The sequence below is a fragment of the Malania oleifera genome, chromosome 8 (assembly GCF_029873635.1).
Source record: "Malania oleifera isolate guangnan ecotype guangnan chromosome 8, ASM2987363v1, whole genome shotgun sequence".
NCBI lineage: Eukaryota > Viridiplantae > Streptophyta > Magnoliopsida > Santalales > Ximeniaceae > Malania > Malania oleifera.
In genome coordinates this window covers 635586-662311 of record NC_080424.1, presented here as the reverse complement: position 1 = coordinate 662311, position 26726 = coordinate 635586, and the positions used below count along the sequence as shown (strand labels likewise).

Sequence of the window (26726 nt, the reverse complement as noted above, 5' to 3'; positions counted from 1 at the left end):
AGGCAAAGTTATGACTAGCCCCAATATCCACTATAGCATGGGTGCTCTTCCTATTGATCCACAGATCCACAAACATTAACCATGTCGCTTAAGTAACTTCTGGTTCCTTTGTTTGCCTCCCCAACGTGTTGAGTAACCGCATTGCACCCATCCTTGGGGTTTCCTCCTCATCCACATCATCTCCTTGTGCCCCTTCAACAATGGAAGCTTCAAAGTATTAAGTCAATGATTTTGCGAAGGCAATCAGCAACTCTTTGAAGGCCTCGACATAAGAATCATGTCATCTTACCCTTACCACTGGATGCATTGAAAGACCGAGACGATGAAGCTTCCTTTGAAGTTGAGGCCATGGTGTCGGCTCCCCCACTTTTAGGTTTGCCCTTCTTGAAAGACTTTCTAATGTTTCCACCCATGCCACTCTCTTTAGACAATGTGGAACTCTCTGCAGCATAATCAATCAAGCAAGCATTCTGCGGCAGCCTATGCAGTAGGCAAGTCTTGCACTCTTTGTAAATTAAGTTCTAGCACTAAGAAACATAAAGCTGACCAAGGAGTCATACTCTCATTTTGCACAAAGGCATAAATACACTCAATGAATAAACCCTATAATGCCATTGACATGATGATTACCCACCCCACATAGACAAGGCAAGTGGTCATAGGTAAGCATAATGCTCTGAACAAGCTTGGCTCATGACATATGGTGACGTGATTAGGCAGGATGTTCAACTCAAGTATCACAAATGTAGGGCAACATCATAGGCAGGAGAAGGATACTAGCAAGTGAAAAAATGAGAATCTCACTAAGCATCATGGTTTCCATGGAAGCTCCTTAACTCTAAGGTGGACTAATTGAAGAGCTAACTTGGTGCCTTGAAGAAGCAACTTATGCCAACCTTGCTACTATGAAGGAAGAAATCAAGGAGATCAAGGCAGATTGATCCCTTTGTAAAATGGTGGTAATCCAAGGTATGATTATTACTCACATCATGTCTAAAGTTAACCCAAAACCTATGGTGGCTCAAAAGGCAAAGGATCTTAATAATTTCTTATAGAGCCTTGAAAGCTTGAACAATACTTCGATACTATGAGTATTCAAGAAGTTAAACAAAAGGTGAATGAGGAGGTATGAAACACCTTCCCCAATCATCAAATAAGTTGCCAAGATGACCTACCAAATGAAGCTATCTCCAAAACTAAGAATCCATTACATTTTACATATGAACCTATTCTAGACATCTCATGCCGACAAATAAGACCCAAGCTGAGGGTATTCAAAGAGAGATCCCACTGCTTATAACAAGAAGGTGGATTGCATCCTAGGTCTTAAATTTCGATTTAAACAAAAAGTTTGATGCTGCCAAAAATATCAATGGAAATTTTGATATCGATGTCAATTTTGATTTCTATTTTTAGAAAATGATGGAAGTTACAAGTAAAGCATGGAATTATTTTATGAAGCATTAGAAATTATTAATAAACATAATAATGCAAGATTTAGAACTAACATATTATTTGAATAAAATACATCACTGACACATATGATGTATAAGGTGCAATGCATTAAACATGTTCAATTAATATAAATGATATTCATAAATTAGTTAAATATTTTTTATTATGCAAGCATAGAAAATTTAGATATCAATGATCAAATAAAATGTGGAAGCTATATCTAACTTTTTTTTTTTTTTTCAAAAACCTAAAAGTTATCATTCCTAAAAGTTATCATTCATATCCTTCTTGTAAGAATCTTTAGTTTCAATAAAACAATAAAAACAACAAACCAAGTCTTAAGTCTCACTAGGTGGGATTGGCTACACAAATCATTTTCTGTCAATTTATACAATTGTGGGCAATTTCCTCAAATAATTTATCTTTCATTTAAAAAAGGAAAATTAATTAAGAGAGAAATTTCAATTTGGGTTTCGATTAAGGAATTTTAATTTCAAGGAAATTTTATTTCATAGTTCAATTGTGACAAATTTTTCTGAAACTTTGATATTTTGATAAATTTCAGTTGGTACATGGAAATTTTTACGGAAATTTGTAAGACAAAAATTGACTACCATTTTAATCTCGAGGGTGGTGGAAAGTAAAATTTTGGGAGGGAATTTTGACAATTTTCTAGAAATTTAAGACCAAGATTGCATCCTTATTTGTTAAGTCATTCAGAGACCAACGACCATACCAAGCTATACAAAATACTTGGTGAAATAGAAGGGAAAGCCCAATAATGAAGTAAGTTGGAATCATCAATACTCATTGTGAAAATTCAAGGGTGACATAACCAAGCTCCAAGGAGAAGCTATGATGAAGACGCAGACAAAGTAGGTGGGAGAGAATGTCACAACCAACTAACTTTCACTTACAAGGCTCCATGTGGATGCATACATAGGCATTGCATGGATGATTATATGGTTCTGCTCCAGAGTCTTCACATGCTTCTTGGTGGAAGGATCTAGAGAATTGTAACAATTGTAAACATTTAGGCAAGAAGTAAATATTTTCAAGGAGAACTCTATTTGCTCATGGTAAATTGAAGAATGAAATAAATCTTTGTCATTGGTTGAGGAAAAGTAGTATAAAATATAAATAAAAGTAAGGACCGCATTTGTAATCATCCAAGCAAGGTGAGCAATAACCAATAAGAGTGTCCTTACATCAATACCTCGAATCCCCTTGTTCTCCTCTATTAGACTACCACTTTACCTAAAAGCTTAAGTTATGTTGTGGGCCAGCTATGTATATAAAGCTTTAACATTCCCCTATATGTGTAGCTCGATAGCACGTGGAGAGATAAACAAATGATGAATAACAACCATTAAAGTGAACAAGATGACTTGTAACCACCACACAAAAAACTGTTAGGAGTTGTGTGTGTGCTTATCAGATAAGTGAACTTTGACGATTTCCAAAACACCAAACATGAAAAATAATCATTTGTTTTGAGTAATATTGAATGCATAAAAAGGTGTTCATTAGAAGCACCATATCCACCAATAGACGCATAGTGACTCCAACAGATGCTGGAAGTGAGTCTGTTATATGTCTATCATTAGACACTGCATACCTACTTTAGACGCATAATGCCTCCAAAAGAATGCAGCCTGTGCATTTGTTGCATGTCCTCGATACTCGATAGTCCCAATAGATGCATACTATTCTTAGTAGACATCTATTATAAGTCTTTTTTGATAGACGTGTCATACCATCCATTAGACACAATTTCAGCACAAATTCTGTACTTATATATTACTGAAAAGTATGCCTTTTAATTATCTAAGCTTGAACATAAGTCTGATTTTTTTTAAATTGATTAAATCAATGTTACAATGATTATTGATTAGCACTTCAACAAGTTTTATATCTTAAGGTAGTTGTTCTGACTGTTTTACCAGAACATATTGACGCTCTCAATATTTTTATGAAAGTTGACTTTGAGCTCAACAAATGTCTTATAAATGAGAAATTATTTCTTGTAACAAAATTATTCAAGATAATTATGCACCATGTGCTGCCTCTTAAGCCTCCATAAATCAAATTCAAATTAAATTTGTCTCTAAGTGTTTATGATAGGTAGCTAGTAATCTCAACGATTATTTTCTAAGCATTTTCTATATATGTTTGAGAAGTCTCAAAAGAAATAGAATCATTTGATTGAGCAAGAAAAAGACTAAATTCTGAGTTGAAAAACACTCGAGCTGCACTTGAGAACCTCAACTATGTCATGCCCTTTAAAGCTCCTTAGATCTTTCATACATTGAACCAGTGCTCACTTATTCAAGAAGCTTCCCTGTTCCATCGACTTTTTGGATTTGAGAATGGTGTGTTGTAGCTTATTTATCTTTTGATTCTTATATAGACTGAAAACATTAGCTTTCTCTTAGTTCACCCGAGTCTTTAATAGCTTATTTAGATGAACAAAGATAAAAGCCTGAGAGTTTGTTATTTCTTATTGTTACCGTGTTATCATTTCTAATCTCTTAATAAGTTTGTGCACTGCACTCGAAATATTAACAGATAGTGAAATCTCAAGTTGTTGCATGAGGAGAGGATGTAGGACAAGGTTGACTGAACCACTATAAATTAGTTGTGCTTCTATTTGTGATTGTGTCTAAAATTTTCTACTGCAATATTCTTTTGGTTGTTTATATTTTTAAAAATGTTAAAACACCCAATTAAACCCCCCCCCCCCCCCACCCTTTCTTGGGTGCCATATATTGGACCAACAGAAACACAGCAACAAGACTAGAACCTGGGACCTCCTGGCAACTATAGCTATGATACCATGTTAAGCGACCACTTTTCTCCCTCCCTCCCTCCTTTCTTAATGAGTTACATTGAACCCACTCAGTGCCACCAAAAAGCTACACACACCAGTTCCCAAGAGCTTCTAGCTAATGGGCAATGAAGTGGCATGTGCTTGGCAAACTCTGCCTACTTATTTATTTCGTTATCTAATGCATTTCTTTGTCCTTTTCGTTGGGTTCTTTGAAATATCTTGTTTGGGATCTTTGGAGAAATGGGTGTGCCCCTCTTTGGCGAGTTTTTGTATTACTATGCTCAGGGGTTTTGGTTATGGCATTGTGCTGTTGTGGCTATCATTTGGTGTATTCTTTTAGAATCTTAAGGTGTAGCCACTTCCCTTAGCAAGCTTTGGAGCAGAGTGGTGTTCATTGCTTCCCTTTGGTGTTCAGCTAATGGATTCTTCTTCCGTCTTTCTTTAGAAGATTTACAGTGAGATTGGTTGGTGTTACTTTATTAAAATTGTCTTGTAATTACTCTCCATTTGTTTAGCTTTCCTCTTTGTTGTACTCCTTCTGTTCCTTCAATATAATATTTTGTTTATCAAAATTAAAATGACAGTTAAGGAATCTATATGAAGCTGAAACCAGATCTGCCAAAGCACACAAACAATAAGATTTTTATAATGGCCACGCAGGATTCCACTACATGATTAGTTAAAAAATAAAACATAGAAACTAGTGAGTTTTGAAAGATCATGCTAGGCACAATGATTTATTACCAATGAGAGCTTGCCTTGATTGTAACATATATTAAAACCGGAAGAAAGTCATCGGCTCCTGCTAATACAAGATTTTCGGACATTGACGCATTAAGCAGCAAATTGTTGATGACCCTGCAACAGTTCATAATGCAGAGAAGCTTTTCACGAGGAGCTTTGAAGGCATTGATTTTCTGCAACTCTTTCTCAGCAAGCTGGATTGAGAAAAGGAGTGAAGGAAGGGAAGGTGATAGAACATAGAACAAAGAATATCTTAATTTTAAGTATTTAGTGAACAATGGCAATAACTTTACGTTAGAGTGTAAAAAATGAAAAATGAAAAAAACAAAACAAAACAAAACAAAACAAAAACAGTCAAACAAACAAACAGACGGACAAAGATACATAATCAGATGACCCAAACACTTTCTCTTTTTGATTTAGTGAGAAAAGTGGGATGATCACTCCAATGAAAAATTTGCCAAAACCTTCCTATTATCTCCCAAAAAAACAAACTATAATAAAAGATTTTTTTTATTCAAGGACTAAGAAAATAATTTGAAGAACTAAATGTACTAACACCAGCTACCCCCATATCCCTACCAACCTCAAACAACCCACTTATTTCACCTTTAACCATTTTCACCTTCTTCATGCCCTCTTTCAACATTTTAATGGTCAACTTCAGGGGTGCTTACTACCCTTTATTGCCTCTTTAACAAGTTGGTCTCCTAATTGTGTACCAATTCATTGAGCCAGAAATGTTTGATTGGACTTAATATTCTGTATCTCTGAATCAATAAGAAATTATTCCCTCAATTAATGTCCTCTTAATTATTTGTTGACCCATTGACAAACATAGAGTTTGTTTTAATGATCAGCAGTCCATCAATGCTTAATTTTATCAAATGGCCATTTTCTTCAAAAAAAAAAGGGGGGGGGCGGGGGGGGGAGAGGGAGGAAAGATACATCTCCTTTGAGAATTAAGGATTTGAAAAAAAAAAAAGGCACATCCCCAGGCCACAAGGCTCCCTGCTCCAAGACTAGGGGGACGGTCATCACAGTGTATGCGGCTTTACTGTTGATCCCCGCCCTTATTAAGGGTAAAATAACTTAATAATGTTTTCTAGAAAAGAAGAACTTCTTGAAAAGAGAAAGCAGGACTACAGAGGAGGGCAAGGATCCTCTTAACAAGAAAAAATAAAGCAAGAGAAAAAATAAAATAAAATAAAATGTAAAAATAGCCTTCCAGTAACCAATCTCACCAATATCTGTTAATGATACTCCCTTAAAAGTCCCCAAAGAAGAACTATACAAAGAAGCCAGAAAAAACATAATTTTCCCATAAGAAAAGCAAACATACTGAATACTGATCAAAGGAAGTTTGCATCTTGCACCAGACACAAATTACAACAAATATTGCACGTCTCCACACAATTTTCTTCTCCTTACCCTTACCAAAACCCCTAGAATTTTTTGAATAACTCATCAGAGCTTGAAGATGAGCCCGCCACTCACCAATTACCACAGAAAGATGGAACAAAGTGTTAGGAAGCAAAACTATGTAAGAACAAATATTTCAACTCTTAAATGATTCACTCTTTTCATTCTAGTCAATAATTTCTGTAAAGCAAAGATTCCTTTGAAGGTTCAGGATTTTGTGCAGATGGCCATCCTCAATGGAGTTAATGCCGACAACCTATTGGAAGTAAGACCCTATATGGCTCTCCTAACATGTGTGATGTGTTATGACAGTGGAGAGACTCAGTCATATCCTTGTTCATTACTGTGTGGCCTTCATTTTGGGGAACCAGCTTTTTAGTTTGTTTGGGAAGCATTAGGCGTGCCTTAGTTCTTTGGAGGTTTTTGTGCTAATTTCTTTTTAGAGGTTTCGGGAGATGTGCATCTTCTTCTATTTTTTGGATGCATTTGTTAGAGAAATGCTTGTACTTTTCATTATTGAACTTTTTGTATTTGTCGTAAAAAACTAAGACAGGTTGAAGATTCTATGAAGAAAATACAGCACTTACCCCCTCAAGCCGGAGTTGTATAAATAATACCAAACCCCAGCTTGTTACAACCATTACACAAAGCAGGCTTAAATAAAGCCTTCATGAAAACATCATCCCACGAATTCATAGATTTCACATTGGATCCCTGCAACCTTCTTCAACACAACATCCCTGACAAAATGAGGGTCTACATCAATGTGGTTGTCCTTCATGAAACATTGGCTTACTAGAAATATAAATAGCAGTTTGATTATCACAAAACATATCTTTAAGCTTTGTTTCCCCATCTCTAAAATAGGAGAATTCAACAACATAAGCTCACTCACACTATGAGCCGTAGCTCTGTATTCTGCTTGAGTAGACCTAGCAGCCAATTTCCACCTACACTCAGTAACAAGATTACCTCCCACAATAGTACAGTATCCAATAGTAGATCTTCAACCATTAACTGAGCCAGGCTAATCTGCACCGAAGTATCCCATGATCTCATAATTACTATTGTATTTACATGCCAAAGCTTTGCTAGGAAAGCCTTTGAGATGCTGCGGACTCCTACAAAGAGCATCCCAATCCATAAACTCACTCACGAACCCCACAGCAAAGAATATGTCAAGTCTAGTGACAAACAAGTAAATCAATTTGCCATCCAACTACCTACATTGACATGCGTTTTCACAGACCGGTCCAACATACCTTGACAACTTAACATTGGCATTAATAGGAGCATCCTCCCAAGATATAAGTCTTACCTAGCAAGTCTGCAGCATATTTTCGCTTAGATGGATTCAGCCATTTCTTACATCATACAATCTCAATACCAAGAAATTAATGCAGAGTGTCCAAGTCCTTGATTTGAAATTTTTCTTGAAGTCGCTGCTTGGCATCGATAATTGTGCCCTGGGCACTGCACTGATAGTATTATCAACATAAACCACTAGTCACTAGAAGTACCACACCTATCTCCTTTTTATGGACAAGGGCCAAAATGATAAGAGTAGGGATAAAACCAAATACAAAGATCAGCCTGCCAAATTTGTCAAACCAGGCTCTGGGAGACTGCTTAAGACTGTGAATAGCCTTATGCAACTTACTTATCTTACCATCCTCCCCCTAAGCAACATACCCGGGAGGTTGTTCCATGTAAACCTCTTCCAACATACCTCCATAAGAAGGCAATCTTCACATCCAACTAGTACGAGGGCCAATATAACTGCCAACAAGATCAATACACAAACAAAACTTAGATGAGCAATAGGAAAAGAGAAGGTTTCAAAATAATTCAAACCATATGTTTGGGTGGAGCTCTTCGCAAATTATCGAGCCTTAAGTCATTTGATGGAGCCAAGAAGATATTTGGCAGTGTAGACACCACCTAACCAACTCTTTACGAGGGGGAAGATCCACCAAAGCCTAATCCCTCAAGTGGTCAACACACCTATTTTTACATTCATTGCATGCTTCCACCCAAGGTCTTAAATTTCTAGTTCAACTCAAATTTTGAAGCTCCAAAAGTTCGAAAATTTCAACGGAAATTTCGATTTCGATGTCAATTTTGATTTCGACTTGAAAAAATAATGGAAATCAATAGTAAAACATGGAATTATTTTATGAAGCTTTAGAAATGATTAATAGACATAATAATGTATGTTTTAGGACTAATATATTACAAGTAAATACATCTATGCTATGTATAAGGTAGAGAAGTTGTAATATAATATGCGCGTCAAACATATTTGTAAGATAATGTACATTAAACATATTTAGTGAATCAGTTAATATAAATTAAATTCATAAATCATTTAAATATTATTTATTATACAAATAATGATAATTTAGTAATGAATGGTTAAATAAAATGTTGTTGTAAGTTTATTTTTTCATATAATTTCAAAAACACTTGTAATAATCATTTATTTCGATAAAAATAAATAAAATAAATTAAAAAAGAAATTTCATTTCACTCCTAAATTCCTCATTTGAATTTCGAGGAAATTTCATTGTATAGTTCAAATTTCGACAAGTTTCGCTAAAATATCGAGATTTTGATAAATTTCGAATGATTTGTTGAAATTTCGACAGAAATTATGCAAGACGGAAATTGACTGCCATTTCAATTTTTAGGGTGAAGGAAATCGGAAATTCTAACGGAAATTTCAACAATTTCGCGGAAATTTACCATGCTTCCACCCAAGGTTAGCACACGCTTCAATATATAAGGAAGGGATACAAACAAAGGAAATAAACAAGGCAAAAAAAATGTGTAGGACTAGGAGGTGAGTAACTAAAACATAATAAGCAATAGATAAGCAGCTAAAGACTGCTTGGGTACATGTTCGGGTGCCTTCCCATTGAGCAATTGACTTCAGAACCAGAAGTTGATATAAAAGGGGAGAATAGCCGGCTTCATGGCCATAGTTATGTTTGTGCTTGCTTTCCATCATTCATAAAACCTCAATTGTTTCTTTAGGTCAGTAAGTGATGGACTCCAAAGAGTTGGAGTTTCTCCGGAGGGAAGGGTAGGAACAGAAGGCAACACATAAGAGGGGCCTAAATTGTTGGACTCAAAAAAGATTCATCCAACAAAGACCCGACACTATAGAGATAAGGTGTCCCAAGAAAAAGGTAACATTTGCACCACCACATTTCCTTCAAGTGTGGGGACCATAACACAAGAAAAGAACTTGTTCTAGTCAACATGTCAAACATGAACAAAACATGTGCACCCAATGACACAAGGCACAACACAAGACATGGATGTTTTAGTGCACACAACGAAGAAGGGAGCTCACCATTCTAGAACACTGGAGGGCATCCCCTTAAGCAAAAATAAGCTATAAGCAGCATCAATCCAAAAGGTTTTAGGAACATGCATATGAAAGAGTAGAGACTGTGATATGTCATATAAATGTTTATTTTTTTGTTTAGCTACTCTATTTTGCTAAGGGGTATGTACACATGATGTTTGATGAATAATCTCTTTAGACAAGAAAAAAGACTAAAGCTCGGTTTGAACATATTCCAATGCATTATCAAACCAAAAATTTTGAATGCTGACGTCAAAATAAGTTTTTATATTTTGGTAGAATTGAGTAATATTTTAAAAAATAAATCCAGGTCATATGCGAAAAATCGTCCACAAAGTACGCAAATATTTATGACAAGTTAAATTTTTGATTTTACATATCTAAATGAATAAAAGAAAACAATGAGTTACTATGAGACTTGACTTTAAACTATAAAGATATCCTAATGTCCTTTCCTACCTAACATATAGAACACTTCAAACAAAGAAAAATACTTGAACATAGAAAAAATTTGTAGTAGCTTTTGAAAGGATGAATAAAACAATGATCAAGAGAAATTCCATGAGTTGAAATTGGAGAAACGTATGACCAAAATAGGATCTACCTCCACCAGCATCGAGATAGTATAGGTCATCCTTCTCAAGCCCTCCACCTCTTCTTCATCTAGATCCAATATAACACAATGAGAAGGAAAGAAGGTCGCAAAGTAGTTAAAGGATGAATAATCCAATGATCAAGAGAAATTCCATGAGTTGAAATTGAAGAAACTTATGACCAGAATAGGATCTACCTCCACCACCATCAAGAGAGTACAAATCATTCTTCTCAAGCCCTCCACCTCTTCTTCATCTAGATCCAATATAACACAATAAGAAAGAAAGAAGGTTGAAAGTAGTTATAATATTTAGTTAACTGACTAATTGATAATGGGCAATGGAAATTTAAGCACATAAAACACAAAGGAAAGAGGGACAGAAGGTAACAAAAAAAATATTGCCACGATCAGCAATTGGCGTAACCAAACCATCAGCAAGAGTAATCTTTGAGCATAAAGCAATGTTTTAAGGATGAAAATAAATTATGGCTACTTATCATATAAGAGGAGGCACTACTTGGGAAACAAAATGCCTAAGGTATTCCACATGTGATTGAGTAAAACTGCATTTAGATTTCTTGACAAATAGATGATGTTCACAAAGAGTGGTGACTACAATTCACAAATGATCTTCAAAAGATGAGCTATATATCAAGATATCATAAAAAAATATGAGAACAAACTTACGTAGGTAAGGTCGGAAAATGTCATTCATGAGACTATGGAAGGTCAAAGGCGCATTTGTTAACCCAAAAGGCATAACCAACAACTCATAATGGCCATCATGAGTTCTAAATGCAATCTTCTGAATGTTATCCTTGTGTACCCGAATCTAGTGATAGCCTGATCTCAAGTCGAGTTTGGTGAATTGTTGGGCACCTCCGAACTCATCTAACAATTCATCCACAATAGGGATAGGATATTTATCCTTCATAGTGTTCTTGCTAAGTGCTTGATAATCAACACATATCCTCCAATAGCCATCCTTCTTCTTCACCAATAAGACACAAAAGGAACATGGACTAACACTTGGATGAATTATGCCCGCATCTAACATTTATTTCACTATCGTTTTCTATTTTTGCTTTCTGAAAATAAGGATAGCTATAAGGATGGACATTAGTAGGGACACTAACTGCCAATAGAGGAATATGGTGATCATGTGTTCACTGAGGTGGTTATCCATGTGGCTCTGCTAATAGGTTAGAAAATGTTGAAATAAGAAAGCCCTTCATCCTGGCCAGATTGACGTTGTAACTTTGGTGCTTCAAGTAGTACCAAGCAACCATGTCGCTACTCTTTAAGGAGTTTCTCCATACGACAGCTTGAAACTATAGTGACATTACCACAATGTTTGCCTTTAAGAGTTGCTCTCTAGCCATTCACATCAAACTTCATAACCAATTTAGAGAAATTCCAAGCTATATCACCTAAAGTCCAAAACCAGTCAATACCCAAAACCTTTATAGTCTTCTATTGGCAGCAAAAAGAAATCAACATACAAGCCATAGTTTTGCATAATAAGTTTAACCTTTGGACCCTTGCTCTAACATGTCAAGGTCCTTCCATCTCAACCTTCATATCAAACTTTTCACATTGCTCCACAGGATAAGCTAGCTGTTTAGCAATTTTAGTGTCCATGAAATTATTAGTGCTACATGTATCAATTAAGATAGCAACAGGTTGGCATTTAAGGAAGTCATCAATTTTTATGGTTTGAGGATTAGCATAACCAGCTAAAGCATGAACTGAAGAAGTGATAAATTCATCATTATCATCAGATTTCATACCTTTCTTATCTAAATAAGGAGGGTCATCCTCAACCTCTTATTGCTCCTCCACTGGTTCAATCATCAACAGTTGTCCCTTTTTGAAAAGGTGCCCTTTGTGCCACTCTTCATCACAATGCCAGCACAAAATTTTTGTCACTCTCTTTAAGTTCCTCCTGAGTCAATCGTTTGGCAAAAGGATTGCAAGGAGCAGGTGGTGTGATAGTGCTGCTAATAGTCTAATTGCTAATGGTCAACAAGAGGCGTCCTTCTTCTCCCAACTTCTCTTCTTCTAACCTTGCAAAGGAAATTGCAGCAGTCATAGTTCGTGGCCGATGTACTTTGACCTAACGCCGAATGTCAGGTAGAAGACCTTCAATAAAAGTATCATTCCAATCTTTAGTCAAGTTTGATTGTCGCACAAATCATGTTTGGTACTCCAAGATAGTGCTAGTTTGGTGTATTTTAGCAAGCTCTCCATCATATTCTCATATCCAGTGGGCCAAGATCAGGCAAGTAATACAGAAATAAATTCTGCCCATAAAGGCATCCCATAACGAGCTTCAAACTAGTCATACCAGACTAATAGAAGTTGTTGACCCTATGGGTCATACCTTGTTTTGATTATGACAAACACTCAGGTATTTAATGTCTACCGAGTTAATGTGCAGGTTTATCTTGGTGGTATCATATGATGACACTCGGAGACTCAGACGAAAATGAAGACCCTGAAGACCTTAGTTATAATTTAATTATTGTAATTTCTATTTGGGTATGTAATATTTAAGTAGGAAGGGTCTGTAATAGTAAATAGGAATTGGTTTGTAATAAGCTTACACATATCACATGCATGATCTAATAGGTAAGCTCAAACCAATCGTAAACTAAAAATGACCTTAGAAAGACCTTAGGGAATACCCTTCAGTCGACCGAAGGTCAACCGACACCGGATTTTTTCAGTGTCTTCAAAAGGACCTAGAAATGACCCTAGGACACTCACACATGCATATATATGAATGGTCATTTGAATAAGGTAAATGTATAAGGGAGTTGGAACCGAAATGCACTTAAAATGCATGTTCGGTCAACCGTACCATCTAGTACAATTCCTCCCGGTCGACCGAACCGGGATCGGGTCAATAGTTTGACCACGGCTCGGTTAACCGAACTTGCCAGTTCATTTATTCCCAATCGACCGAACTTCCTTGGAGTCAACATATTGACCACCTAGTCGACCAAGCCCAAAATGTACTCCAACGCTCTGGTCGACCGAGGGTCCTCGGGAGATGTCCTAACTGTTTGATCGACCGAATCATCTAATTCAAATATCCCTGGTCGACCGAACCGCGCTAGTTGGGAAAATCGCCTCTCCCAATCGGCCGACCCTGAAGTTCAAAGTTGGCCCGATCAACCGAGCCATATGAACTTCGGTCGACCGAAAGGATTCTGGTCGACCGGTGCTCTCGAGTTGCTCCCAATTTTTACCACAGTTAACTATTTTAAATGGGGTTAATTAGGATAAAAATGATTTTAAACAATATTAATAATACCCTACATGTCCTAACGGCTATAATTCTTCCAACATCTATAAATAGCCCATCATTTGCAAAGATTAGCACAGGATTAGCAATCTTAATTAGGAGAAATTCTTTGAAATTCCCAAAACACATAATACTCATTTTGAGCCTTCAACACTTATTCTTTCCAGTTCTTACTACTCAAATATCTTTTGTAAGTGTGATTCAAGTATTGTTGTTCCATAAGGATTGCTCTCTCAAGATTGTGATTGTGTGAAAGTATTTTATCTAAGAGCACATCCTCAAGTGTTCTTAGGGGGGCTTTATTAATAAGTCTTTCCTAAGAAGAATTCGTTGGAGCTTCTAAGTATTGCATTGTCATTGCAATATCTTAAGAAGCTTGTATTTGATTTTGGTTGCAAAAATTCTTTTCAAATCACTTTCAAATATCTAGTGTGTTTTTATCTTGATAAATCTTTGAAGAGATATTTGTTTGTGTGATAAAAATTTTTGTTGCAATATTCATTGATTTATATCATTTGTTGAATACAAAGATTAAACTCTTTTTGCAAACCAAACATATACATTACTTGAGCATCATACGATTGAGAAAATCTGCTGATTGAAATATACATATATATTGTTTGGCTAATATCTTTGTTTGAGCATTTAGATTGAACATCTTGTGATACAAAGATCATATAAGTTTGCACTCTCACGCACTGATTACATAGATAGCAAATATTTATTTGAGAGTTGACATATTATAAACCACATTGAGCTTACTTATTATATCGTATTGGTGGTGTATGTGATTGCACGTATTTGGATACATATCTGCTTTACTTGAAAGCATAATCACTGTACCAATCTCATTGATTGTGAAAATACTGTTGAATTTCCAGGCACGGGCTTGAAGAGGGAGACTGGCCCTTTGAAATAGTTCCAGATTGGCTTAGACCCGGTTAGGAAAGCTAGGTGCGCCATCCTGTTAAGGCATGTCGATTGAGGTCAGCCCCTTGAATTGACCTGGTTGTATTAAGTGTCGCTCCACCCGTTTAAGTGAGCATTATAGTGGTAATCCTTGTGTTGGTGTGGCCAAGGCGGGAACGTAGGCACAGTTGGCCGAACCCCAATAACATATCGTGTGCCTATTTATATTTCCGCACTTTATATTTACCGCACGTATATGTTTTGGTGTGAATGATGTGCATAATTTAAATTTCCGTATATTGTATTTATCGGCGCATTAGAAATTGCTTAGAAAGACCCTAAGTGGTAATATCCTGCCAATATCTAGTTTTACCTATTAAAAATTCCAATTCAACCCCCCCCCCCCCCTTCTCTTGGGAATACACCAATTCTAACAGAAATTGTCTCAACTTTAGATGTTTCTATAGTGTAGTGAAAGCGAAAGGATTTTTCAGCCCTAGAAACCCAACCAGTAGGGTCATCATTGTCCCACCAAGGAAATTCCACCTTCATACGAGAAGGACCACAAACACGCTTTCCTTGGTAACCTCCTTTGCACACATATAGCTACTCTCCATAATTAGCTGATGTAGAGGCATAATTTTCTCTCTTTTATGGGAATATGTAATGAGTAGTTTAGAGAGCGATGCCTAGATATCTTCAAATTGAGACTTAAACATATTGCTAAGTTCAGCCTTTAGCCTAGTTTCCATCTACGACTTTGCTGAATTTTCTAAAGCCATTATTGCTTATGAGTGAAGATCAAGAATTCCAAGATCTTTTTTTGGCGAAATAACGGCATCCACAAGAATGCCAACTCTGATACCAAATGATAAGGCCCTAGGGTTTTATCATGGAGAAATTGGGGAAATTTTAACAAGGGAAAATAGTAAGAGAAAATATTTGATCACATCGAGGGGATCTGCCTCCAAATTAGCCAAAGGCTATGAATTATGTTGTTGCTTGGATGGAAAAGCCCCGAAGGGTTACATATATATAGGGTAGGGAAACTTACGCCTATTGGGAATGTAAAATATCCCAATCCATGTCCTTAATGGACTCAATCCCAATTGATTTGGAAATCCTAGCACATTAAATAAAAATCCCAACATTAAATAATCCTAACATTAAATAGAGTTCATTGGGAATCACAATAGGTTAATTAGAAATCCTATTTGATTTGGAAATCCTATCCTAAAATAGAAAATCCTAATTGATTTGGAAAATCCTAACATAATAAAAAATACATGCAAAACAAAAATACCCTCATTCACACCACTTAATTACTAAAATAATAAATTCTCTAAACAGTATTGATTTTATTTGGTTACACAATTGTCCTTTTAGCTTCACAGTAGGTTTTCTCTTCAAATTGTTTTGGCGGTGTGGGTTTCTCTCATCTTTAGTATGTTTTGAAGGCTTTGTTAGCCTGATTTTTCTTTCTTGTTCTTGTTTGACATGTTTTCTGCTTCCCTTTTTGTTTCTGTTTTGTTTGGGGGAATTTTTTATCCTCCTGGTATATTCTTTCTTTTCTTAATAAAGTTTCTTTTCAATCAAAACAATAATAATAACACCCCTCCATGCCAATAACTCCCTCAAGAAAGAACCATCTGCCATCTGTTAAATCTCCGACATAGCCAACATGCAGTCCCAAAGATTCCTTGTCCACTGTTGCCCCCATAATCCTGGGAATGGTGAAAAGAGAGATGAAATACACCGGTAAGTTGGACAAAGTATTTTTGTGAGGAGAATCACAAATGGATGGACAAGGTACTTTTGGAGCCATCTCTTGAAAGGAGGGAGAATCACAAATGGTTTTCTTAGAGGTTCTCTAGCTGATAGCAGAGAGAGTGAAAATTTTCTTATTAACCTTGTGATGTTGAGTTACCGGTACATTTTTTATTTTTTATTTTTTATTTTTGGATGCCTTGTCCTCTTTTTTTGTATCTTGTTCTCTTCTCTTAATTTTTTGTATATAAAAAGAAGCTCTATTGAGAAAAGAAAGAAAAAACAAATACAAAAAATGGAGAATAAGAACTGTTCCTGCACGTGAGACACATATTGGGAGACAGAGATTTAGAAAGCCTCCTACAGTTCTACCATGCAGCAGATTGTTGGAGTGTGCTCTATTAAGTGCCACAGACATATAAACGAATTTATCTTAGAAGGAACTTTAGCCTGTCATGTACCTCTCTACCTTGATAGAGAGGAAAAACCAAATCAGCCTTAATAAAGTGAGGGAAGAAAGATTTACACAAGAACCCCCGACGAAACCAAAGACCAAACTCTACCATCACTCCTACAAGAGAACTTGCAACCTTCCAGTACAATGTGCAAAGAACACAAATCCCCCACCTCTCTATCAGTCAAATTCCCTTCTAAAGTGAAAGTCTCAAGAAAATGAATCCCTCTCAAGAGTAAGAAACAACATCGCTGAGGTGAGAAGAAAGGCGATATAAACGAGTTAAGGAACAGGACAACACATTCCCACCACCCAACATCTTCCCAAACTTGATACAATTACCTCTACCCAATTGAAGCTTTGTTGAAGGAAGAAAAGAAAGATAAACTTTTGAATAACCTCTTTAAAGAACAACTTAAACCCAAATCAGCGCCCCGCCCATTATCTTGTATGCCATAGTTAAAATTTGTAATTTTTGTTACTATTTGCCTAAGGAAATTCACCTCCAAGGCAAACCATGACAACCATTTAGCCAAGGGGGCAGTGTTCTAGACACCAAATTGACCAATCCTCCTTCCGATGACTTACAAATGACTTCCTACTTAACCAAATGATCTCTCCTCTCCCCAACACCTAACCAACATAACCCACTCAAGCTTCTGAGCTACCCCTCCTGGAATCCTTAAAGAGATGAAAAAAAAAATACAGAGAAACACAAATTGAACAGAGCCAGATATACAAGTTAAATAATATTACATAATTACAGATAAAACAAACTATACGATTAGAAAGAAGGCCAGCGTTCATGCCACCCTTCAAATCTTACAGAACCACTGAACCATACCATATACAAATACAACACATACAGCATATTACCACCACAGATGAAACAAACTTTGCAACAAAAAATCAGGCCAGCGTGCTTACTAGCCATGAAGCTTCATTATGAAGGACTGGGGGTATATCCAAGTGCTCAGGCCTCAAGAAGGTTTGTAATGACTGAACTTTCTCTGAGATCTCCTGATCAATCTTTGCATCCTCAGGAGAAGCAGCAAATGTTCTAGAGAACAGTTTTGTCATGACATACTTCTCAAGACCCTGCAGTATACATAAAAAGATATGATATGCAAATCATCCTCAATCTAAAAAAGATCAACTGATCAGGTGGTCCCTATGTTCTAAAAATGTAGTGAGCTAGAAAAAAAGATGCACATTTAATCCTTTGTGAACAAGAAAGCAGATATGCTTACTGTCTAAATGTTCAAAGTGTCACAAAAATTCTATTTAAAAATCATATTATAATCTCAGAATGATCAGTCAATGTAAAGCATTTCTTCAAACTAGCAAGAGAAAGCATCCAACTTTGGCAATTATCTTTTGGCTTTGGGTACTTAGCAATGGTTTAAGCACCAATGCGTGACCATTATGAGAATACAACACTAAATTTGTCAAACCAGGCTCTAGAAGATTGTTTAAGACCAAAAAAGGACTTATGCAACTTGCATACTTTACCATCCTCCCCTTAAGCAACATACCCAAAAGGTTGCTCCATGTATGCCTCCTCCTGCAAATCTTTGTACAAGAAGGCATTCTTCACATCTAATTGATATAAGCGCCAATCAAAATTAACTGCTAATGAGATCAATAAACAAACAAAATTTAATCGAGCAACCGAAGAGGTGGTCTTGAAATAATCAATACCATACGTTTGGGTGCACCCCTTGGCAACCAACTAAGCCTCAAGTCATTCAATAGAGCTGTTAGGAAGCTATTTGATGGTGTAGACCGAATGACACCTAACCAACCCTTTACTAGGAGGCAGATCCACCAACTCCCATGTCCTTCAAGTGGTCAAGGCATCCATCTCTACATCCATTACATGCTTCCACCTAGGGTTAGCGAATGCTTCAACATGCAAGGAAAGGATAGGAACTGAGGAATTTGACAAGGCAAGAGAATGCATAGGACTAGGAAGGTGAAGAACTGAAACATAATGAGCGATAGGATAAACAACTAAGGATTGCTAAGCACATGATTGAGTATCTTTCCGGTGAGTAGTGGACAAATCCAAGTCATGTTGGGATGGATCTCCAAAAATAGAAGTCAAAATAGTGATGGGTAGAGGAGGTGCCTGCATGGCGGTAGCGATGTCTGTGCTTGCTTTCCGCCGCTTATAAACCTTCAATTGTTTCACTAGATCATAAATGAATGGATTTGGAAGAGGGGCAAAATATTTCTCAAGAGGGATAATGGTAGGAATAGGAGGAACAACACAAGAGGGGAGGGACCATAAATCGTTGATGGAATCAAAATAAATTCATTCAAGGAGGACCCGACATTGGAAAAATAGGGTGCCCCCTCATAAAAAGGTGACATCAGCCCTATATATTTCCCACAAGTGTGGGGATCATAAAATTTATATCCTTTTTTAGTATTTGAGTACCCAATAAAGACACATTTAACAACATGAGGCGAGAACTTGTCCTGACCGGTATGTGGAACATGAACAAAACATGTGCACCCAAAGACATGTGGCACAACGGAAAACGTGGATGTTTCTAGGTACATGATGAAGACGGGAATTTGTCCCCCTAGAACACTTAGTGCATTCTATTGAGCAAAAAACAAGTTTAAGAAGAACATCGGTCTAAAAGGTTTTAGAAACATGCATATAAAGGAATAGAGACTCTGCTTTGTCAAGCAAATCCTAATCTTTTCATTCAACTACTCCATTCTTTTATGAGGTGTGTACACATGATGTTTGATGAGTAATCCCTTTGGCCAAGCAAAAAGACTAAAGCTCATTTTGAACAAATTCAAGTTCATTATTGGATCAAAAAATTTGTATACCAATGTCAAATTGAGTTTTTATTTCCTCATAGAATTGAGTAAATACATTCAAAAATTCAGACCTATCTTTTAAAAAATAGATCCAAGTCATACGCGAAATATCATGCACAAAAGACACAAACTATAGTTGACCAGTCAAATTCTTGCTCTAAACGGAACCCAAATATCTGTATGAATAAAAGAAAACAATGATTTACTATGAGACTCAGCTCTAGATGGAAAAATGTCCTAATATGCTTTCCCAACTAACATGTACTCGAAACAAGAAATGGACTTGAACATAGGAAAGACTATTTGTAATTTTTGGAGGATTGGATGACCCAAACGAATATGCCACTGATCAAGAGAAATGCCATTAGTAGAAATTGAGGAAGCCGACACAAGAATTGGACCCACTATGACCACCATCAAAATAGTACAGGCCATCCTTCTAAAGCCCTCCACCAATCTCCTTTAATTAGAGATCTTGATTCCTGAATAACACAATGAGAAGGAAAGAAGGTCACAGAACAGTTATGAGACTTAGTTAATTGACTAATTGATATCAAGTTGAAGGGCAATTTAGGAACATATAACACAAATAAATTAGGAATGGAAGGAATTGACAAAATATTGCAAAAACCAAAAACAGGTGTAATCGAACCATCAGCAAGAGTAACCTTAGTGTACAAAGTAGTGGGATTCAAGGACTCACACAAATTGGGACTACCTGTCATATGAGAGGAGGCACTAGAATCTATAACCCAAGGTGTGGAGGACAAAGAGGCAAGAAGTCTGCTTGTACCTAAATGAGCCACAGTAGCACTAGATGTAAAAGATTGAGTTTGGAGTTGTTGAACCATGCAATAAAGATTATTAAACTCCTCTCGGTCATGGTGGATGATGTACTTAACTCCCTTGCGGAATGCCTAGGTGCATTGAAGTGTCAATAGTAGCATGATCTTAAATTTCCAAAAAATTGTTGAAATTTCCACTTTCCATCCCTCTAGCAGTCGAATTCTGTATTACAAAACTTCCATTGAAATTTCAACGAGTCATCTAAAGTTCAACAAAATCTTAAATTTCCAAGATATTGTCAAACTTTCCACTTTCCATTACCCTAACAGTCAATTTCTGCCTCACAAAATTTCCATCAAAATTTCAACGAATCATTTGAAATTCATCAAAATCTTGAAACTTCAATAAAACTATTGAAATTTTAACTATGGAATAGAGAATCGTATTTCGCGAGAGACTTATTGGCCCAAGCTAGTTTCCTTGGGAGAATCCAACAACAATTAGTGGTATGATTTTCCTTGCCACTTTGTGCAAATGCAAGAATTGCCACGACAAACTCCTTATCATATTACACAATTGCTGCCACAACAACAATCCAAACCTCGTCCTCATCCTCCCAAACTTTCCCTACTACAGTTAGAGCCTTAGAGGTAGTATCCATGGTTGACTTAACTCGGGAAGGAGCTTGAGTAGTTAGGCAGCAAATGCTAACACAAACAGTACTTTCAAGACTACAGAAAAAACAGAACTTACAACACTTCAAACTCTCCAAATTCCAGAAAATCCAGAACTTCAATAGGCAGCTATGACCACCAATTATTGATCATTTTTTGATTCAAAGGATCATCCCACCTCAACTGAAAAAGCAAATACATTAAACAAGGGAGACCACAGAAAAGTACTGCAGGCATTTAATAAACAACCTAGCAGCAGCTCAAGGCATTATGGCTGGCAGCAAATGAAAATGAATGCAGAGAAGAACAGGAAATAAATATTTGAAGACCAATCGAAACCAACTAGCAATTGGTTCAAGATTGCAAGCAATCAATCACGAATACACATCATCAAAACTGCATCACCAGCAAACCACAAACAGAGTGACAGAGGAACAGCAGCAGCAGCAGCATACAAGAGAGAGTATAACAGAGTTCACATCGGCAAGTCACCATGAAAACAAACAGCTTCCTGCCAAGGATCCTGCACAACATAATCGATTGGGATGGTGTCCTTAAAAAACTCTCAAACCAACCAGAAAATCAGATTTGATGACCTTTTAGGAGAGGATAAGGAAAAAGCGAAAAACAGAGTATCAAAACCAATTCATTAAATCAGATTTGAAGAAGATCAATGCCCTGACACCGTGTTAGGTTACCACTTGACCTAAAAGTTTAAGCTGTTAAGCTGTGGGCCAACAATGCTCTTCCAGTTGTTGCCGGCAGTTGCTGCTAGGTTATTAAGTGCTGCACTGCTTTGTTGTAGTCTGCCTTTTTCTTCATGGTTAACTAATTCATTCTGGCATATTGTCTCCTCAGTCCTGTGGTCATAGCTGCCTTTTACAGTTCTGGATCTTTGAAGTTCTGAAGTGCTGTAAGCTCAGGATCTTTGAAGTTCTGAAGTACTGCTTTGTGCTAGTCTGTGTCTGACTTCTTCTCAAGCTTCTTGATTCAGCCACGGTTACTGCCTCTAACCATGGTAGCAGAAGTTCATCGTGGCAGTGCTCGCATTCGCACACACTGTGGCAAGAACAATCATACAGCTCATTGCTTTTGGGATCTCCTTGAGAAACCAACTTGGGTCAATAAGTCTCTTGCCGAGGATGCTTCTACCATTGACAAATCAAATGCACCTACCCACTCTGCTAGGGACTTTACATCATCTACCATGTCCAAAGAGGAGTATTTTAATATTGTTTGCATGGTTCAAGAACTCCAAACGCAGTCTTCTACATCAAGCGTACTGTGACACATTCATGTAGAGTCGGCTTCTTGCCTCCTCATTCTCGGGCTATTGATTTTGGTGCCTCCTCCTATATGGCAGGTAGTCCTAATTTGTTTAAGTCCTTGAACCCCACTACTTTACACTCTAGGTTGCTATGCTGATGGCTCAGTTACACCAGCTTCTAGCTGCAACAATATTCTCTCTGTTCCTTCTATTCCTCTCTCGTCTGCGCTATATGTGCCTAAATTTCTCTTGAACCTATTATCAGTTAGTCAATTAACTGAATCTCGCGACTGTCTTTCCTTCTCACTGTGTTATTCCGTCAGACAAATAAGTGGATTGATGGAAGACTTAAGAAGAATGGTTTGGTGGAAGGCCTAAGCACTGCTGACACATGCATCAGAACCAGATCAGCACAAAAACAGAGCACCCTAATCAGCTCAGATTTGCAATTTGGACTCATCACTCCCATGATGCATCTTTAGTAAATTTAAGTCAAATGACTGTCATGAATTCAATCAATACTTTCAGACAAGTTCAATAAAGGAAGCTGTTGCAGCAAACAGGCAGCTAACTGCCACAGATTTGAAGCAGATCAAAGAATGTAACTGATTTTAAAGCTATGAAAAAAGTACTTGGCCAATCATTACATTATGCCAAAAGAAATTCAAAATCTGATTTAGAACATGATAAAAGAATGTTAAAATCTTTATATACATTCTTGGCCTACAACCTAATTGCTCAAACTTTTAGGTAAAGTGATAATCTAACATGGTATCAGAACTGGTTACCAGGAGATCCTAGGTTGCATTGCCTGCGTTTATTGTGTGATGTTTAAAAATTATTATACTTCCTGTAATAATAATTATTTATCATTTGTTTATCTCTCTATTTGCTATTGGGCAGCACGTGCGGGGGAGTGCTAAAGGCTTGATATACATTGTCGGCTCACAACCTAATAGCTTAGGCTTCTAGGTAAAGTGGCAATCTAACGAAGTGCAACTGGAACAAATAAAACAACCATCAAATACCTCAATTGCAGAATCAATTTCCTCTTCTGTGGCCCCTACCCATAGTGGATGATCCATAATGGTAGCTTCCATTGTCAATAGGAAGTCTTGGAGCCTTTTGCCATCATTTTCAGGGTTGGCGGCGTAAAATGAGAAGGACACGATAAAGCTGCAACAGAATAAATTTTTCCTAGCTCAAAATCATGATAAATGTACAGTATATCACGAAGAAGCTAACCAAAAAAAAAGTTAACTAATTACTTAAGACATAAAAATGAAACCCATAAGAGAAGCAAGCTGCAAATTGGAAACACAACCCTTACACACACCTAGGAGCACCCCTTCCTACAAATCCATACAAGATCTACCTACTTGAATAGCGAGGTACCCAATACAAAGAGTACTCAGAAGGAAAAAGATGCATCTGTCAGGTGAAGTTAACTAATAGTAAAACAAAATAAAATCAAAATAAACATAAAATCAATCAGTGAGTAAAATTAAGTTGTTATCCTATAATACCATACATTTGGAATTTTTTAGCAATTTAGAATTATGACACACTTTCAGAAGGCAAGTGATCATATTTGTTACCAAATAAACTAGTGACATATTTATTTGATAAATTACACTTTACTCCAGTTTAAAATAGTTGGAATTTTGTCAAGTTCATTTGTAAGTCAATTTTATGTATTGCAAGAAGTGACCCAAGAACCGAGTATATAGAAAGGAAGAAAAATCATGGTGGCTTTTCAGACAACTAAAATCAATGTATCAGCATTATGGAACTCCAAAATAGATGCCAATTCTATTCTACCCTGCCAAAATTAAAATTTTCTTGTTTAGATAAACAAAATTTTAATATTTGCCAGCAAATTTTAATTATTAAACAAAGGAATAGCATATTATTGCTCCAATAGAAACTGAGATTAGTACCAACAATACACAATATCAAACCAAAGGTTCCAAGAGCACCCCCCAAGCATCAAAACAATAGCCTACATAATCCACAAGAACATTTTCTTGATGCGTCCACAAATTGCCTCTGGAAATTTTGTTAAACGAACAAAATAAGAATCCAAAGACTGAAGAACAAGAGAAAAAACAGAAAAACAAAATATAAATGCAAAACAGCAGCCCAATCTCGCTGAACATCCTCAAATGACAATCCCTTGAAACAGCCAGCAGCAACAGCCCATAGTGAAGCTAAATATTGAATCTTATCCAAAACCAAAGACCATGAAGTCATCTTCCCCTTGAATATATGAGTATTCCTTGCTACCAAACACCCCACCAAGAGGAAGAAGGTTATGAACAATAGAATGACACACAATTACTTCATTTTATTGGGTAATAGCCAACCTCCTTACACTAATACAAACTACTAATATGAGAGAACTAAAATTAAAGAAAATTAAAAAACAAAACCCTGATTAATTAACTAAAAACCTCCAAAACATAAAAACTAAAAGCAAACTCCCAAATACCAAGTAAAATAAACCAAACTAATTAATCTTAAATCTACGTGGCCTAGGATCCAACAATTCCTCAACCAACTTTGTCTAAATCAGACTGCAAAGCCATCCATTGTTAAACTTCCTGTTTTGCATCAGATCTCCTCCAGTTGAAAAAAATTCAACCTCATATTTTGAAGTGCGGGAGGAGTAGAAACTGCTAGCAATGAACTTAGATTCTTCAAAAGCTGGGTGCTTAACTGACGCCACAAACTTTGTTTGAAAATGGTGGTGAAAAATGGCTGTGGGCAATCGTCAATTTCCCTAGCAACAATAGATGAAAGCAAGAGCTCACTAATGTTGATCTCTCTCTCGAATGATCAACAAAGGAATGGTGATTGATGAGCAATCATCCATTTATCAAACCAAGAATTGAAAAAAGATGTATTCAACAATGTTGATTTCTCACACGAACGAGAAACAAAGTGAAGGGACAGATTTGGAGTGTTAGGCTCCGTCTATCCATTTCTCAAACCAAGAATTGACAAAAGATGTAATCAACAACGTTGATTTCTTGCACAAACGAGAAACAAAGTGAAGGGACAGATTTGGAGTGTTAGGCTCTGTCTGAAAAATTTGTTTGCCAAGTGCCCATTTTTTATGTGGCAGTATGATAGCTTATGTAGTGACTTACATGGTGTGATGGTATAGCAGCAGGTTGTGCTAGGTTCAGACCTGGTTCTGAAATTTATGGGATTTATCTTATGTTCATCCTCCCCTGCTGGAAGGTTTGGAGGGAGTGTCTATTTTTTAAAATGATGGGCTGGTTAATGATATACAGTGCAGGGATGGAATTTTGCCTACACCCGTGGAGGAGATTCCTCAGCTCAAGATCTTTTGGATAAAATGGATTTAAAGTTGACTATTTTAGAGGAAATGAAGTGCGATCAGATGGTGGCTTAAGTTAAAAGATGAAGGACCAAAGAGAATTAGCGAATATGAAGAGCTTGGTAAATTATGATGGGAAGGGTTTGAAAAGGGGTTTCCTTCGTTAATTTTATTTTTAGATAATAAACAAATCTATTAAAAAGAAAACATATTTACAATAAAAAGAGGATAAGAAATCCCCCAATAAAAAAGCACAAAAGAAAAAAAATGGGAAAATTTAACAAATTTCATCAAAGCTGCTTTCCAATCCCTTTGAATGTCGGACAGCAGAAGACCCTCAAAAACCCCAAAAGAGTGAGCTCAAAAAGAAGCAAGAAAAACAACTTTCTCCCAAAGAAATCTTGGAGAAGTCATTTGAACTTTAAAAATTATAGCATTCCTTTCCAGCCAAAGCAACCACAAGATTGTAAAAACAGCGCAGTCCCAAAATATCCTATCTCCTTCATCCTGAAACCCCAAAACAACTTCACTTTCAAAAAATCCTGAATTTTAGCTGGAACCATCCAATACTCACCAGAGTATGAAAACAAATTGTTCAACATGCAGCTTTCTACCTTACAATGAATGAACAAATGACTAATAGTCTTATCAGGCATATTGCACAACATGCAAATATTTGGACAGGCTGTTTTTTTGTACCATGTCATTTTGTTGATCATGTTAAGAATTAAGGTCCAAATGAAGACTTGGATGTTAAAAGGAATCTTTGCTTTCCAAACAGCTTTATGTAAGAGGAAAGGGCTAGGATTTGTGGATTTTATGAGATTAGAAAAGAAAGATTTTGAAGAGAAAGACCCTGAAGCATCCCCAATCCAGAGCGCCCCCCCCCCCCCCCCCCCCCCCCCCCCCAGGGCGCACGAATTAGGCAAGAAAGAATCCAGCACACCCAATAA

At 36.7% G+C, this 26726-nt stretch overlaps 1 protein-coding gene across 4 annotated transcripts in view; it reads right to left on the bottom strand.

Annotated features, from left to right (window-relative positions):
- Nucleotides 1-26726, bottom strand: part of LOC131161949 (vacuolar protein sorting-associated protein 9A-like) — a 52143-nt gene that overhangs the window by 9698 nt on the left and 15719 nt on the right. For 2 of the 4 annotated variants that reach the window (XM_058118001.1, XM_058117998.1), the window contains exons 2-4: nucleotides 23456-23603; nucleotides 17787-17957; nucleotides 5044-5223 (exon numbers count right to left, since the gene is read on the bottom strand). In XM_058118001.1, coding sequence (XP_057973984.1) covers nucleotides 5044-5223; nucleotides 17787-17957; nucleotides 23456-23603 — 499 coding nt within the window. The remainder of the gene's footprint in view (nucleotides 1-5043; nucleotides 5224-17786; nucleotides 17958-23455; nucleotides 23604-26726) is intronic. The other 2 variants (XM_058117999.1, XM_058118000.1) reach the window with 2 other exon arrangements.